Source organism: Cupressus sempervirens, chromosome 7 (assembly GCF_028749045.1).
Source record: "Cupressus sempervirens isolate cs-2001-9-10 chromosome 7, ASM2874904v1, whole genome shotgun sequence".
In the NCBI taxonomy this organism is placed as follows: domain Eukaryota; kingdom Viridiplantae; phylum Streptophyta; class Pinopsida; order Cupressales; family Cupressaceae; genus Cupressus; species Cupressus sempervirens.
In genome coordinates this window covers 1,203,835-1,222,354 of record NC_143124.1, presented here as the reverse complement: position 1 = coordinate 1,222,354, position 18,520 = coordinate 1,203,835, and the positions used below count along the sequence as shown (strand labels likewise).

The 18,520-nt window shown below is 37.0% G+C and overlaps 1 protein-coding gene across 3 annotated transcripts in view; it reads left to right on the top strand.

The window, feature by feature from the left end:
• Positions 1 to 17,807, top strand: part of LOC149545103 (uncharacterized) — a 55,416-nt gene extending 37,609 nt beyond the window's left edge. The window contains exons 2-6 of one of the 3 annotated variants that reach the window (XR_016353527.1): positions 11,038 to 12,127; positions 12,239 to 12,541; positions 12,638 to 15,962; positions 16,088 to 16,553; positions 17,249 to 17,807. Coding sequence is in view for 1 of the 3 variants with exons in the window: in XM_089790509.1 (XP_089646635.1) it covers positions 11,038 to 12,127; positions 12,239 to 12,541; positions 12,638 to 15,962; positions 16,062 to 16,144 (4,801 nt within the window). In the remaining 2 variants the exon portion in view is untranslated. Of the gene's footprint in view, positions 1 to 11,037; positions 12,128 to 12,238; positions 12,542 to 12,637; positions 15,963 to 16,061; positions 16,556 to 17,248 lie in introns of those variants that run through there. The other 2 variants (XR_016353526.1, XM_089790509.1) reach the window with 2 other exon arrangements.
• Positions 17,808 to 18,520: the final 713 nt, after the last annotated feature.

The window sequence follows — 18,520 nt, the reverse complement described above, 5'->3', positions numbered from 1 at the left end:
AGCTCAAAAGATCATTAGTAGGTTAGTCCCATTAAACCCATAATCAAAATAAAATGCATAATTCATTTTCATTACATAGTTAACATTTCTAATTCATCGATATACATCACTAAGTTTCATTTCATATTGCATTTCAATTGGCATATATAACATCATAATTTTATTTCATCACTTTATCTCATCATAAAATAACTAAAGAAATATAATAATCTCTACATCTAAATCATTTATTTAATATGAATTAGGTCGATAATACACTTGACCAAGTCAACATAATTTTAAAATAGTCGCACAATAGTCCTAAAATTTAGGACAACCAAATCGGGTTATGACATACCCCAACTTGTTAGAAAGTAAGACCAAGATAATGTGGGTTGGTCGTTGGGCTAGGTCGTGGAGATACCTATGGTATAAGAAAGAAAAACCTTTACAATTTTATTATTAAATTGTATGCATTTATATATTATTGTAATCTTAATGTTATAAGCTACTAGTTTATGTTGTCAATATTAACAACTAATGAATTATTCCAATAGTTTGTTAGAATCTGAAAAGATTAACAACCCACAAAACTAGTGCAAAGAGTAAATATCTAAACTATGAATGCAAATGATACAAGATCAAAATAGCAACACAGAGTTGGTCTCCAAGAGAGTAATGCAAATGCTAGAAGCAAATTTAGGACAACCAAATCGGGTAATGACATACCCCAACTTGGTAGAAAGTAAGACCAAGATAATGTGGGTTGGTCATTGGGCTAGGTCGTGGAGATACCTATGGTATAAGAAAGAAAAACCTTTACAATTTTATTATTAGAATCTGAAAAGATTAACAACCCACAAAACTAGTGCAAAGAGTAAATATCTAAACTATGAATGCAAATGATACAAGATCAAAATAGTAACATAGAGTTAGTCTCCAAGAGAGTAATGCAAATGTTAGAAGCAAAATAGCATTACGAGGATGCAAAAACAAGATTTACAAATACAAGCCAGGTAGCATGCTTATATAGGCTAGGAAGAGGGAGGAGGTGGCAACACCAACCAATGAGGAGCAACCATCTATCGAACTAAAGATAGCAAAGTATCTTCCCAAGATAGCTAATGGATGCTCACATGTAGGAAGGTGACACCTCACAACCGTTCACCTAATAAGACATGCTTTATTAACCTAAGCGAGATTATTAAAAGTGTAGGAAACACTTAGCAAAATAGGAAAAATAAAAAACTACACTAACACCCCCCCATAAGCAAAGCTTAGGTGGATGTAGAAATGGGTCTCGACAAGTCAAGCCTGATGAGGTACCCATGTACATAAGATTTCCCAAAAGAGAGAGAAAAGAGACCCCCCCACACAAAAAAAGTCAGGACTTCGAGTGAGAGGAAGAGGCCCCCCCAAAAGATGAAGCATCCCGCACCCCCAACAAAGCTCGCAAATGAAGGAACTTGCTCTTAGTGAAGGGTTTGGTGAAGATATCAACAACTTGCTCGGAAGTCGGACAATAGCGAAGGTCAATGACATGACCATGGATGAGCTCCCGGATGTAGTGCATGTGGACCTCTATGTGTTTGGTCCGTTGATGATGAACTTGATTCCGTGAGATCTGAATGGCACTTTGGTTGTCACAAAATATGACTGATGGCCGTCTGATCTGGATACCAAACTCAGTGAGAAGATGTTGAAGCCAAATGGCCTCAGTGGCGGCATTTACAGCCCCCTGATACTTAGCCTCAGTAGAAGACAAAGCAATAGCAGATTGCTTTTTTCTCGACCAACAAATAGGACCTGACCCAAGTGAGAAGCTATACCCTGAAGTAGACTTGCGATCCTCAGAATCACCTGCCCAATCTGAATCTGTGTAGCCCACCAAATCAAGCTCAATACCTGCCGCGTAGTGAATCCCACAACTATGAGAACCCTGAATGTAGTGAAGGATCCACTTGGCCGCTTTCCAGCGTAACTCATGGGGCTCTTGCATGAATCAAGAGACCATGCCTACAGCATAGGAGATGTCAGGTCTCGTATGAGTTAGATAAATGAGACTCCCAACAGGTTGGCGGTACAAAGTGCCATCAACAAGTGGAGAAGAACATTGAGCCTCAAGTTTGACTCCAGAAAGGAAGGGAGTCGGAGCAAGCTTATAGTCAGCCAGATGAAACCTCGAGAGTAAATCTAGAGCATACTTGGATTGTGTGATGGTGATCCCAGAAGGAGACTGAAGGATCTCAATCTCGAGAATGTAATGCAACAAGCCCAAGTCAGTCATCAAAAAACTGTCCTGAAGGGCCACTTTGACAGCCTTAATGGTGGGTGAAGAACTTCCTATGATCAACAAGTCAGCAACATACAAAACCAAAAATAGAAGTGAATCACCCTATTGCAAAATGTAGACATTAGGATCAGAATGACACCGAGTGAACCCAACTGATAGAAGGAAGGAGTCCATCTTGGCATACCAGGCCCGAGGAGCCTGTTTGAGGCCATAGAGAGACTTTCAAAGATGACACACAAGTGAAGAATCCTTAAGGAAGCCCTGTGGCTGCTCCATATAGATCTCCTCATGAAGGTCACCATGAAGAAAAACACTCTTCACATCCATCTGATGTACTTCCCAACGATTAGCTGCAGCAATGGCAAGAACAATTCGAATGGAATTCATTCGGGCAACTGGCGCAAAAATCTCAGAGTAGTCAATCCCAGGAACTTGGGAGAATCCTTTGGCGACCAAGCGAGCCTTGTGTTTGTCAACTAATCCATTTGCTGCAAATTTTGTCCGATAGATCCACTTACATCGAACAAGTTTTCTTCCTTTAGGAAGAGGGACAAGATCCCAAGTGTGGTTCCTCATCAAGGAACTATACTCTTCCTGCATAGCTGTATCCCACTCAGAAATACCAGAAGCCTCATGAAAGGACTGTGGATCTGAGGCAGTAGCAATGAAGACATATGGAGCATCTTGGAATTGTGAACGAGTTCGCCTGGTGTCTGATGAATCCCCAACCCAATCACCTGTAGACTGCAAGGTCTGTCTAGCCCAAAGTGGGCAAGAAGATGGAGAATCTGGAGGGGAATCATTAACCTCTGAATGATGACTAGGAGAGGAAGGAGGTGAGTTCTCTGAATCACTTTCTGCATCAGAAGTATAGGTAGAAGACTGTTCAGGTGAATCTGACTCATCAGAAGATCGGTCATGTATTCCAAGTGACTCTAATGTCAAGGTAGAAGGAGTTGGAGAAGTGATAGAAAGTGAGCTTGAAGATCCCTCCTCAAACTGAACACTCCTCTCAATGAATAACTCATGTATAGTAGGGTGGAGCAACCAATAACCCTTCACACCATCAGGATAACCCACAAATATGCAAGGTCTGCTTTGCGGATCCAAGGCCTTACGTTTCTTTGTAGGAATGTGGGCCCATGCCAAAAACTTGAAAGTGCTTAACTGATGGTTTCCGACCGCTCCAAGCTTCAAAAGGAGTAACTCCCTTCAAGGCTCGGTGAGGAACACGGTTCTGGATATAACAAGCACATTTAATGGCTTCTGCCCAATACTGTGGTGCAAGAGATCTAGAGTGAACCATACAGTTTGCCATTTCCTTCAAGGATCTATTCTTCCGTTCTGCAAGACCATTTTGGTGAGGATTGTATCGAACTGAATGCTCTAAATCACTCCCCTTCGAAGTGCAAAATCTTTCAAACCGATGGTTGACATACTCACCACCATTGTCTGTGCGCAAAACCTTGATGGCTTTCCGAGATTGCTTTTCTACAAAATTTTTGAAGTCTTGAAAATGATCAAATACCTCTAACTTCTGTTTGAGAAAGTACACCCATGTATATCGAGAAAGGTCATCAATGAATGTGAGGACATATCGGGCCCTGCTGAAAGAAGGATGTTGAAATGGAGCAGCCAAATCACTGTGAACTAACTCTAGTATCTGTGAAGCTCTCCATGCCTTACTTTTGTCAAACTTTTCCTTAGGATGCTTACCAAGAATGCAACCTTGGCAAACACCTCCTGAGAATTGAACCGAAGGCAACCCTGTGACCATGCTCTGCTGGTTGAGCGGATGCAAATAGCGGAAGTTAAGATGGCCAAACCACTCATGCCATAATTTACTCACATCATTAGAGTGAGTGAGCAAAACAGATGAAGGAGGATCAGGAACAAAGTGAGAAAACAGATAGAGCCGTGACTGATGATCTACTCTTCCAACTGCAACTACAGAATCACTATGCAACTCACGTATCTCCACTGAATCAGGAGTGAACTCAACCCGCTTGCCTAAACCAGTGTGAGTGATTTGGTATATTGATAGGAGATTAGTTGATAATGAGGGTACACAAAGAACATCATGGAATGTGCCATCCCCCACATCAATAGACCCTCTCCCACACACCTCAATAGGAGTGTCATCACCCATCAAAATAGAAGGCATAGTACCTGGCTCCAAGGATGCAATTTCTTCCTTAGATGAAGCCATGTGGTGCGAAGCACCCGAATCAAGAACTCGAGTGGATGGTGAGGAAGCAACTGCAACAAGAGCTTTGCCCTTTCCTTTCCCCTTGTTTTCTTTTGCCTTGTTAGACTCTTCATTAGAACTTTGTTTGATAGACTCAGAAACATTAATATTATTCTTCTCAAGAATGTATGTCAAGTGATCAATTTGTTTCTTCAAACATTTATGTTCATCATGACCGGGTCTTTTACAATAGGCACATTTAACCTTTTCTTTTTTAGGCTTATCGCCCTTAGAGGATGAGGTATCAATAGTTGCTTTTGAAGCAATTGGTATCTGATCCTTCTTTTCCTCACTATTATTTTGTTTCTCATCTTTACTATTGTTGTTACCACTTTGTCCTTTTTGTTCTTTTGTGCCTTGGTTGGTTGCTAAGGCATGTGACTTAGAGGACTTCATAGTGCCCATCTGGATTAGCTTGTCTTGTTCTTGAGTGAGATTGACAGCAAAATCATCTAGAGATGGCATGGTGAATTGAGTACCAAGTGCACCCTTAGTAGCATAGAACGTAGAGACAAATACAAAATATTCTGAACTTAGCTTAGAGAGAATACTGAGAATCAGTTGTTCATCTTTCTTTTCAATTCCACATTGTTTTAACTGCAGCCTTAGTGATTTCAATTTGGTGAAGAAATCTTGGATTGTGTTGAAATTGCCTGGACTCAAACTAATTAATTCATTTTCCAACATATGACCCCTCATTGAATCTTGTGTGCCAAATAATGTTTCTAGCTTTGTCCATACTTCATTCGGTGTATCCAAAGACTCAATGTGAAATAGCAAGTCGGGAGAAACAGACAAACACAATGTTCCATATGCCTCATCACATTTGTTAAACCCCTTAGGCTTGTCTTCATCTTTAGCAGGTTCAGTTTCAAGTCCCATAATTATCCTATTTAATCCAGCTTTCCTAACCCAGCCATGACAATGCCCTCTTTTTTTTACTCAATCAAAGAACAACCACCCCCCCCCAAAGAAATATGATTTGGCACTTTATTTTAATGCGTTTACAACTACCACTAGAAAAAAATACTTAGTGGTTTTGATTTCAATGCACTACAAACCCTCATGAAGAGCATATGCTAAAAGTGAAACTTGGGCACAATAATCAAGGAAACAAATAGCACCACTGCGATCTACTTGAAAAATCATGCACTTTCAAAAAAAGAATCGTCTCGATACGAGGTTGTATGAGAAAGTTATGATCCTCCGAAGTTTTCAAAACGAGAACTGTGCACAGTCACGGCTGAGAATCTGCAATTTCTGAAGAATTCATGCATGAAAATCAAAAAACAACTCCACTAGTGGATAGAGCACAAAGAAATAGCCAAGTTCATAAGAAGAATCATCAAAATCGGAGTCCGTATGAGCAAGAACGAGACATTTGAAAACTGCATTCAAATCTGCAACTGCCAATGGAGAGGGGTATGGCTGTAGCCTTTCATGCTCGATTCTGCAAAATATACAGCTTGTATGCAAAATCTAAAAGATACTTAGATGGTTTTTCGAGGCTGCGAACAAAACCCAGAAAGCGTTTTCCTTGCTGATGTACAAAAGATGATGCTGTAGTGTAAATCAGACGCCTTTAACAATAAAAAACGGCTCCAAAAATCAAGAAACGACTCCAGCAACCAAAATATGACATGCAAATGCTGGATTAGCTTCCTAAGTCCATTAATGGCATGTTGGAACCTGCAATACTGACTGAAAACTCCAAATATGCAAGTTGATTGTCAGATTTGAGATTGAAATTCCAGAGAAAAATCGTTTTTATCAAAACTTTTTTGATTCTCAAGATCATCCAAAGATGCAAGAGAAGAGCATACTTCGTTTTTCAAAAAACTACAATAAAATTTATTAGCCCCCCCCGAATCTCTCAAATAAGGAAATTAAAATCTACTCTTGCACATAGAAAAGCTCTGATACCATGTTAGAATCTGAAAAGATTAACAACCCAGAAAATTAGTGCAAATAGTAAATATCTAAACTATGAATACAAACGATACAAGATCAAAATAGCAACACAGAGTTAGTCTCCAAGAGAGTAATGCGAATGCTAGAAGCAAAATAGCATTATGAGGATGCAAAAACAAGAGATACAAATACAAGCCAGGTAGCATGCTTATATAGGCTAGGAAGAGGGAGGAGGTGGCAACACCAACCAACGAGGAGCAACCATCTATCAGACTAAAGATAGCAAAGTATCTTCCCAAGATAGCTAATGGATGCTCACATGTAGGAAGGTGACACCTCACAACCATTCACCTAATAAGACATGCTTTATTAACCTAAGTGAGATTATTAAAAGTGTAGGAAAAACCTAGCAAAATAGGAAAAATAAAAAACTACACTTGCATAGTTAACCATAATATTAATCCCTAAGATTGTTCTCATTAAGAGGAAAATGGGATTTGAAAGGTCTTGAACCTTTGACTAAAGCCTAGAAATATAATACATTATGCTTCAATTCTAGCAAATAGCTGAAAGATAAAGGACAATCAAAGGATCGACAATCAAGAAGGATGACAAAAAAAATCCGCTGGACAGGGGAAAATGCTAGCACCTAAAGGACAAAAATTTTAAAAAAAGGACAATAGACCAGAAAGGCAGGATTAGTGAATGCTATTGAGAAGATCACCCCCTTCAGACACTAGGAGATCCATGTTAATGATAGAAGCCTTTAAGATTATCGATCTCTTTACTAGCACTCTTGGGATTAGTACCAGCATCTTCTGCACCATGCTTGATTGAATCCTTCTCCTCATCTTTGCTCTTCTCCAAATTGTTGATAAGAAAATTGACTTGGTCTGTTGAAGGCCGAAGGATATTGCAGTTTTATTCCCCAATGAACGTGAGAGTAGCCTCTTTATTTGAAAGTCTTCGATCAAAGACTACAGCCTTAGATTCCAAGGAAGGCAACACCATATCATATTTAGAAAATTTTCACCTCAATAAATTTGGAATCGTAAGCCTCAAAAATCCCATCAACTTTGTTTATAGTAGTCGTAAGCTCATTCAAAAAAACCAGAAAGGGTTTTTCCCCCTAGACCCATAGTTTTGAGAATGTTGATTCTAGCAGTAAGTCTAGTATTACCATTTTTCAAGTTGGTCATTTCAATGAAGACCTAATTAAGGGCTTCCTTTGCTTGGTCCATCCCACTAGCACTATTCTCAAAGATACCTTTCAAACCAAGGTTAGGCTTAGGAATGCCTTTAGCTGAAGGGGCATCCATAAAAGAAATCCTAGGAGGGCTCACCTCAGCATCCTTAAAAGGAAAAGGGGAGGGGTGATCTAAGGGAATATTTTGGTTTCCACAAAGTTTCTTCCCCTTCTTACAAATCTCCACCAACATCTCATCCGTAGCTTCCCTCTCCTCAGCCATATCATCGTCACTACCATAAGTGAAATCATCAAGAATAAAGGAACTTGTTTTTTGCCCCACTTAATTTTTGGACGAAGAAGCCATGCCCTTGGAAGCACCTTTTCCCTTGTTAGTAGGGTTCCTGACATTCTCTTGCGAAGTGTTAGTTTCGTAATCCATCTCTGTATTAGAATCTTCCCTGTCATCTTCATCTTCCTCAAAATCATCATCTCTAGAGTCAGGGGGCTTCACAGTTTGGGGTTCAACAAAATTGGACATTAAGTGCTCATAAATGAGGAGTATAATGCCCTCGTACGTAAGAGGATTCCCTTGAGGGTTCTCTTGGGCATCTTTAATGATGGTATTCAGGGAGTTAAAGAGGTAGTGCAGGAGAGAAATATTTTCACCATAGCAAAAATTATATAGCAAAAATTATTGAGGAGCACAAAATGATGGCCGTAAACCCTAGAGGACCTCCCATCCAAAGTAATGTACTACATCAAAACAAAGAGGACTCTGTGCCATACCTTTTTAATACCTTTCAAAGAATAGTAGGACTTCTGCTTTCTTTTGACCAGTCTGATCTTCTCATCTTCCTCTTTTAGGAATCTCTTGATCGCAACATCATTAAGGCATCTATCTCTGTTGAAGTTTCTACCACCTCTAGGAAGGCTCGTAACCTCCACAATGATCTCCTTGGTAATTTTAATAGTCGTACCTCCCAAAGAAATTTTCCCATTTAGCCAATTCTTGATGAAATATTTGGTAACTGAGGTATCCCTCCCATGAATTTTTTCCAAATACCCAGCCATCCCTCCCTTCTTGAGCAAGTTCTAAACTTTCTCTTTATCCTTCCAATTCTCACAAGAGAAGGTTTTCATCCATTTCCTATTATCTCCCATCTAATCACACCAAAATCATTCCTCAAAACTGAAAACCTTAAATTTGGTAGTACAATGCATGTGAAAAAGAAGCTTTCGATATAAAGCCACAAAAATAGCAAAAAACACCTAGAAAGTGTCCCATACTTGACGCTAATAATTACTTAAAGTGTTACGAGGGTACTTGATGTCACTAAACTCAAAACAAATACTCTTCCTCATGCTAGTTATCCTCATTAAAATGAGTTGTAGAAGAACCATGGGTACGATCATATAACAACAATATTTTAATCCTATACGGAATGTCCAACTGACTCTGCCATTTCATGATGTCACTTGAATTCATAGCTTCATTAGAAAATATGTCAGCAACCCCATTCACCTACTTGTACCCATGAGATATATGACACAAGTTGAAATCTTTGATGATCTCTTTAGCCTTAATGATGGAATTATTAATAGTCCAAGAGGGAAGACTAGCGCCTTTCAGGCAATTACTAATGTTGCTAGAATCTCCATTAATCCAAACGTTAGAGAAATTGAGATCTTTAGCCATTTTATTTGTTTACCATGGTAGGCCGCTATAGCTTCTGCAACATGGTTAGTTTCGAAGCCAATGGGCGAAGCAATCACCGCCAACAAAGTACCTTTTTCATCTCTAAGATTTTAAGATTGTTAATAAGCACTATAACTTTAAAGAAACAATTATCATTTTATGCTACCAATTATTGTAATTGCCAAGTGTTGGGAATAAAATTATCTTTTCTTTTTCACTTAACTTTCTAACTAGGAGATTTTTTCTAACTTAAATAGTTGAGCTAGAAATTCGGCTCTATCTACTACATAATGGCAAGGATAATTTTTTCATCACTAGTTACTTTTTCACTATTTTTAGCCTTCAAATTTGAGTTTTGTATTAAATTTTAATTGGGCATAATGTTCATCACATTTAATAAGGTTTAACATTTTTTTTAAAAATGTATTAAAAAATTGCAAGAATTTCAATTATTTGTACAATTTTAAGTTTTCAATAGCCTTTTAGTTATATGAATAATTGTGTTCTATAAACAAAAAAGTTTGGAGTTCTAGTTTGTATAAAATATGATCAACCTTTGTTCTATTATTTTGGATAGAGGGCCCATTTTACATTTTCAGTTGAATTTAGGGGTTCATAAGCCATAATTTAGGTATCTTTATGTATGTCCTAAGTATGGATCCAAATATTAATTTGTTAAACTTATATAATTTTCAAACCTAAAAAATTAAAGTTGAATATTTTCTTCAAGCATTTAAGATTTATGACAAATATTAAAATATCATGTACAAGTTGATCTCGATCTTCCATAAAGCCTAAAGACATTACCATTGATAGACAACTTGTGAGAATCTATTTCTTCTTCTAACATATATATTGCTCCTCCTTGAAAATCCAAAGACCTAGAAGTAGGAATGTTTTTTTATTTAATGGATACAAATGTTGCATTATCAATTTCATATTTGATGTTGTTGAGTCTCAACTATTTACGTATTAAAAAATATTACTATATCATTACTGGAGGATTAATAACAATCTATTCTCTCTTGAGCTATCTCTTCCATTCTCTTCCCACTTATCTATATGTCTCCCTATATCTCCCCATCTATATCATTATCTCTACTTCCATCTATTTGTTTATCTCTTCCTTTGTTTGTCTCTCTCCATCTCTTTCTCCATTTCACCCTCTCTTCATGCCTTCTTATATCTTTATCGAGCACCATTTATATATCTTCTTCTCCTTCCTTTATAACCATTCCTCTCTACCTCTCCATCTTTATCTCTCTATCTCCCTTGCTTAACTCTCCCTCTACCTCTCTCTATTTATGTATCTTTTTCTACCAATCGACCTCGTGTATAAAATAAATGTACACAAAAAAGTAGACTGGAAAATTTTCCCTACTTGATCTTCAACATTTCTTTGCTATATCCATTGCACACTATAATTTCTTTGCTATATTCTAAATTGTGAAATATAATTCTATTCTTCCTATTTATTAAAAATTTCAATTTACTATAACTTTCCAACAACTCCATTCGTTTATTTCCATTATTTATACCTTACATTGTTCATAATTTTAAATTAAATTATTATTATAAATAATATATGTTTATTTTTATATTTAAAATAGAAAACATTAATATGAAATTTATTGTGATATTTAGTGTAGCTCCAAGCGAATAAATAGAGAGTGGAAAATGGCGTGTATTCTATTTACTAAATGGTGTTTCCCGCTGTTCAGTGACGAGCAGAGGGTGGTGAAGGACGTTGTGAATCATGTCACGAAAGAAATGAACACTGTGCCGCTATACGTTGCAAAACACCCCGTGAGTATGGATGAAACTGTACAAGACTTTGATAATACGATTGCACTTAAGTCTGCCGGCTCGACAAAGATCGTAGCGGGAATCTGGGGCATGGGGGGCTCCGGCAAAACCACCCTCGCTAAGGAAATCTTTAACAGGAGAAGCTCTAACATGGATTGGTCCAGTTTTCTGTCTGATGTTCGAGATGCTGCAGGAAAAGGCGAGCTACTTGATAAGCAGAAAACACTTTTAAGAGACCTTGGCGCCAAAGATGAATTTGACAATCTAGACAAAGGCAAACAGATTCTAAAAAACCGTTTGTCAAGATCTGTGTCAGTGCTTATTGTGTTGGATGATGTGGATCACATAGACCAACTCGATGCTCTATTACCACCCAAGGAGAGCCTTGATAGCCTTGGTGATCAAAGTTTGATTATTGTTACCACACGCGACGAAAACGTTCTTCGACGGTGGGGACTATCTGCCACTTATACAATGAAACGTCTGAATGCCGACCATGCCAAACAGCTTTTTTGTCGGCATGCATTCTTACAAATCTCTCCACCTTCAGAATTTGAGGTTCTCGTTGAGAAGTTCTTGAGAGCCTGCAAAGGACTGCCTCTATCACTCAAGGTCTTAGGGGGACAGCTTTGTGGCAAGTCTGATATGGCTTATTGGCAGGATACGTTGAAGAAATACTCTCAGATTCCCCACACGGACATCGCAAAGAGGCTCAAAGTCAGCTATGATGCGCTAGAGAAAGACGAGCAGGAGATGTTCTTGGATGCAGCCTGTTTGTTCATTGGACAGAGAAGAAGTGCAGCCATTGCAGCATGGGACGCTGAGTTTTCTGGAACACTCGGTTGGGATACGCTTTTGAGTAAGTGTCTTGTTGAAGAAGACGAATATGGTTTAATAAGAATGCATGATCACTTGAGGGATTTGGGAAGGGACATTGCAAATGGACAGTCACCTCTTCGCCTTTGGTCTCCAGAACAGATTATCAAGATTCCACCGGGTCAACAGGTGAAGTCAATGACTTCTTTTATGGTTTTATTAATCATAGACATGGGATCTAGCTTCTGCAGTTATATTTTGAGCTTTAAAATATTTCTTGTATTTACTTTGACGATTCAGGAAGCAATACGAGTCCGAGGAATAACAAACGCAGTTGGTGACACTTGTTACCATCGCCAAGGGAAGATCATAATAAAAACCACAAACCAAGAAGCATTTAGCCTCGCGGTTTCCTTGCTTGGATTGAAGATTTTTATAGGTAATGGAGAATTTTTAAGTCGGGAATTTAGTGAGGTATCCAAAGAGCTCATTTGGCTTCAGTGTGATGAATTTGAGCATAAAAATCTTGCATTGAAAGAATTAAGAATTTTAGCTCTTTCCGACTCTAGGAGCCTAGAACATTTGTTGACAGATGATGCAACTGTAAGTATCTTGCTTTCATGGTCTGATTTTAGTAATGGATCTTTTGCAATTTATTTTATTTTATTGTATGCTAACTATACTAAAAACTGGCTGCAGGCTCCTTTACAGTTAACAGAGTTGGTTATTGAAGGATGCGAGAGGTTGGCAGGATTCCCAAGTTCAATAGGACGCCTCAGGAATTTGAAAAGAATATTAATAAATGCTGATGATTATTTCCGTTCTAATGCATTGAGCGGCCTCCCACAAGATTTTTGTAATCTCCAATCGCTGGAGCACTTGGTGATGAGTGGGTGTGAAAATCTGTCATCGCTGCCGAGTAATTTCGGCAGGTTGACAAAATTGCGACACTTAGATTTGGAACGCTGCACCAAGTTGGAGGCGTTACCAGATTCTTTTAAGAAGCTGACACTCCTGGAGTATCTGAGTTTAGAGGATTGTGAAGAACTCACCATCAAGTCAGAGTTAAATGTTTTTGAAAACATGAGAGAGCTCAGGTATTTGAATCTTGAAAGATGCGAGAAAATGGAAAACTTGCGACTCCCAGAATCGGTTTCCTTAAGAGATCTCCATTTAAAAAGGACCGGCTTGAAGGAATTGCCAGCTAACATATTTCATCTAACCGAGTTAACCAAGTTAGAGATAGGGAGTGATTTCTTGACAACATTGCCAACTTGTGTCCCGAATTTGTCTCCCCTAAATACACTTACAATCGAAGGGTGCAAAAGGTTGGAATCTTTACCAGATTCTCTGGAGAATCTTACTGACTTAAGAGATTTGACTATGAAGGATACGGGAGTGCAGTGTTTACCAAAATCATTAATTCATCTTCAAAGTCTGATAATAAAGTCCACCCCAGTTAGTGAATTGAATTTTGGGTCATGGTGCGTGGTTAAGAGCAAGTTCACTTCTCTTAAAAAACTTGTATTGGAGAACTGCAAGAAATTGGAGAAGATTGAAAGTTTAGAAAACTCGATATCATTGGAGGAGCTCAACATAAGTCGCTGTCCAGAATTGAAGGCACTTCCAAGTCTTGCAGAAATCACTTCTTTGAAAACAATTCGATTGGGGCGTTGCTATAAGTTGGAGAAGGTAGAAGTTTCAACTTCTCTTAAAAAAATTGGTTTGGAATATCTCAGCAAATTAGAGAAGATAGAAGGTCTAGAAAACATAAGATCACTACAGACGCTCGTAATACATTCCTGTCCAACATTATCTGGGCTTCCAGATCTTGCAAAATTACCTTCCCTTAAAGAATTTGTTTTGAAACGGTGTAAAAAATTGAAGAAGATAGAAAGTTCAGAAAACATCACATCATTGCAGAAGCTTGTGATATATAAATGTCCAATACTAGACGGGCTTGAAGGTCTTGCAAAATTAACCTCTCTAAAAAAATTTGAATTGGAACGTTGCAAAAAATTGGAGAAGATAGAAAGTTTAGAGCATTTGAAATCACTAGAGAAGCTCAAGATTAGTGAATGTCCAGAATTGGAGGTGCTTCTAAGCCTTCCAGAAACCACTTCTCTAAAAAAATTTCAATTGGAAGGATGTCATAAGTTGGAGAAGGTAAAAGGTTTAGGAAACATAACATGTTTGCAGAAGCTCATGATATATGATTGTCCAATCTTAGAAGGGCTTCAAGGTCTTGCAAAATTAACTTCCCTTAAAAAAATTGAATTGCAAAGGTGCAACAAATTAGAAAAGATAGAAAGTTTAGAAGATTTGAAATCATTAGAGGAGCTCAATATAACTGACTGTCCAGAGTTGGAGGTGCTTTTTAGTGCGCCAGAAACCATTTCTCTAAAAGAAATTAAATTGGAAAGATGCCATAAGTTGGAGAAGGTAGAAAGTTTAAAAAATATAAGATCATTGAAGAAGCTCACGATATGTGACTGTCCAAAATTAGACGGGCTTCAAGATCTTACAAAATTAACTTCTCTAAAATATATTGAATTGCATAAGTGCAACAAATTGCAGAAAATAGAAAGTCTAGAAAATGTAAGATTATTGAAAGAGCTCAGAATATCTGACTGTCCAGAGTTGGAGGCGATTGCAAGTTATTCAGAAACCTTAAGATCACTGCAGAGAGTCTGGATACGGGACTGCCCACGGTTAGGCGGTCTTCTGAGTCTTGCAGAATTACCTTCCCTCAAAGACATTCAGTTGCGAAAGTGCTCCAAATTGAAGAAGCTCAAGATATGGAACTGTCCACAATTAGATGGTTATCTCGAACTTGAAGAGTTTACTTCTCTTGAAGAATTTGAGTTGCAAAGGTGCCCCAAATTAAGGCGATTCAGCATGAACGACTTTCCACAATTAAATATTCTTTTCAGTCTTGCAGAATTACCTTCTCTTAAAAGCATTGATTTGACAGACTGCCCCAAATTGAAAAAGATAGAAGGTTTAGAAAACATAAAGTCATTAAAGGAGCTCAAGATACGTCATAGTCCAGAGTTGGCAGCCATCAAAATCACCTCTCTAAAAAAACTTGAATTGAAAAATTGCTACAATTTGGAGAAGATAGAATGTTGGAAACATTTGAAATCATTGGAGGAGCTAAGCTTAAGTGATTGTTCAGAATTGGAGGTGCTTTCAAGTCTTGCTGAAATGACATCTCTAAAACATTTTGAATTGGTAAAATGCTCCAAATTGAAGAAGATGGAAGGTCTAGAAAATATAAAATCATTAGAGAAGCTCAAGATCAGTAACTGTTCAGAGTTGGAAGCACTTCCTGAGATCACTTCTCTGAAAATACTTCAATTGGAAAAATTGCGCAATAAGCTAGAAGGTTTGGGAAACATGAAATCACTGGAGGAGCTCAATATAAGTGACTGTTCAGAGTTGGAAACATTTCCAGAAATCACTTCTTTGAAAAGACTTGAACTGAAAAGATGTCCCGGATTGAAGAAGATAGATGGTTTGGGAAACATGAAATCACTGGAGGAGCTCAATATAAGTGACTGTTCAGAGTTGGAAACACTTCCAGAAATCACTTCGTTGAAAAGACTTGAACTGAAAAGATGTCCCGGATTGAAGAAGATAGATGGTTTGGGAAACATGAAATCACTGAAGAGGCTCAATATAAGTGACTGTTCAGAGTTGGAAACACTTCTAGAAATCACTTCTTTGAAAAGACTTAAACTGAAAAGATGTCCCGGATTGAAGAAGATAGATGGTTTGGGAATCATGAAATCACTGGAGGAGCTCAATATAAGTGACTGTTCAGAGTTGGAAACACTTCCAGAAATCACTTCTTTGAAAAGACTTGAATTGAAAAGATGTCCCGGATTGAAGAAGATAGATGGTTTGGGAAACATGAAATCACTGGAGAGGTTCAATATAAGTGACTGTTCAGAGTTGGAAACACTTCCAGAAATCACTTCTTTCAGAAATCACTTCTGTAGAAGTTATAAAATGCGACAAGGTAGAACCATTCGTCACTAGCATACAGATATTTCAAAATATTTGAATTAGAAATAAAGAAGTTTTTTTATTCTCATGAATCATTTTAATTTTTTGTTAGATTTGACTTCTGCAAACAATGCACAGGAATGGCCACGGCAAGTGATGATATGCACAAGGACAGTGTGTGATATGGCTGGCTGAAAATTTTCTTTCAAAATTTACCAAATGTCTCTGTTGTTGACTACACTGATGTGGTAGAAGTTGATTCCTACCGTTGTGGAACGCAATTAATATTGACGGCGCCAAAGAGTTCCGCCCGTGGAAATGCTATTCTGAGATGTTTTATTATAGATTATGATCATCCCGACTCACGCTTCTGTATAGATTTGGGGCTATATGCCGCTTCTTTTAGAACCAAACTGGGTGAAGGAAAATGGGTATGGATGGGTGTCTACACAGATTTTTCTCCGTGCGGATCGTCGTTGGACTCGAACCACATTTTCGCGCGTAATAGCGAGGGCGAGGATGTAAAAGTAAGAGTGGAAGCAGCATGGTTAGTGGTGGGCGAAGAGGAGAGCATAGTAGACGCTTTCCGTCAGCATTTTCAAAGGTAACAGTAAATCCTTTTATTAAAATAGTATACTTTAAGTTTTCGTTTCTTTGAATTGTCTATATTTTGTAATCTGAAAAAGATTTTAAAGTTTAAAAATATATAGATTGGATGGTTTTCCAAAAAATTGTATTCCGACAGTTATCAGAAAATTAAATGGCCTGGTGGTATTGCTGTTCCTAATATCAAAGGTAAAGATATATACAAAGTTATTAATCACAATGAATATATCTTAAGTCATATTAATAAGGTTTGGTATACTGATTTAGACGAACGTGCCTGAATGAAAAAGTTTGATTATCTTTGGAAAAGTTCTATTGACCCAAAAAATCAAATGTTTTAAATGGCTGCTTATTCTTAACAAACTTCCTATTAGGAACTCTTTCTTTGCAATTGATTATTGCAGCATTTGCAGGGTCTCGGAAACAGGAAGACATATTTTATTTGAATGTACTTTTGCTAAAGAAATTTGGCTTATGTTTGGTATTTTTGTTCCAACTTCCTTTACTATTTTTGAGATTACTACTGGTTTTATTTGCAATGTTAAAAAGGATGTTAACATGTTTTGAAATATTCTCTCAGCTAACATTTTATGGCAAATTTGGAAATGTAGAAATGAAGAAAGGTTCCAAAATAAACCTAGGTTGCTTACTAAGTCTTTTTGAAGTCTCACTTATTTTTAAAAAATTTGACAGGTCCAAATCACAATAAGATCCAGTAAGTCCAAGTTCAAAAGGCTGCTTAATGATGGATATGCTACCTTCTTTGCAAATGAGATTAAAGATGGACACATTTGGAGAGATCATTTGGATAATGTCAAGCTCTTTAATCAGACCATTCAAGCCATTAGCAAGGAGATCAAGAGAACACCTCAAAGCTTCACCAATGACATGATTTATATGCTGAAACAAATCCAAGATCAGAAAAATCTAGTTTGGATGGAAGGAAATATAGGCTGGACAACATGGATGGATACTTATGTTGATGTTCTCCATTAGTTGGCCCTCTTGCTCTTCTCTCTTTTGCTTGGTTGAAATGTAAATCCTTCCGTCTTTTGATGAGGCTTGGCCTCCTGTGAACTAATTCACTTCGTTTTGTACTTTTTTTATACTACTATACTTAATACAAAAAAAAACAAATTGTATTCATCAAATAGGACTAGTTGAGGTGATCGCGGACAAAGAGGATCAAAGAGAAAAAATTGTGAACGGGTATTTACTTATTTATATATAATAAAATTAATGGTTAATAGAAGTATGGAGATATTTGGATAGAATTATGCATATAATATTTCTTTTGTTTGTGGGTTATGTAAGTATAAAATATGAATGTTTTATAAGTAATACATAAGTTGGATGTTAAGCATTGGCTATGCAGTCGTTTGCATATATATATATATGAAATATAAGTACTTTATAAAAAAGTGACATAAAACGATAAATGTTTTAGTAGATATTTTTTTATCAATTTTGTAAACATTTTAAAGTTACAAGTGTAACAAATTCTATTTATATAAGAAATTAATATATTTATAAAATAAATGTAAATTGTATTATAAATTATGTACATTTTTGACCTAACTAAATAGTACATTTAATATATTTATTTTTTAAGACAAATCTAATTTATATTAATTAGTAAATTTAATGATATATCTAATATAAATTAGATTTAGTTTTGAAAAATGACATTGTGTATAATGTCATTTTTATTGAAAGCCATTTAGAACTTCACCAGAACATTATCACCATAACTCAAATCAATTTTAATTTATCAAAATTAATCCTAGTTATGACGAGTAAAAAAATTAGTCAACTAGGACAAACCTTCGTTAAGAAAATTAGTCGCTAAGAAATCTTAGTTATCTAATTAGTATTAGTTAACACACTTAAATTTTTAAATGCAACACTTGATGCTTGCGCTATGTCATGATATTTTCTTTGTGTCCCAACTGTTATTGATTTTCG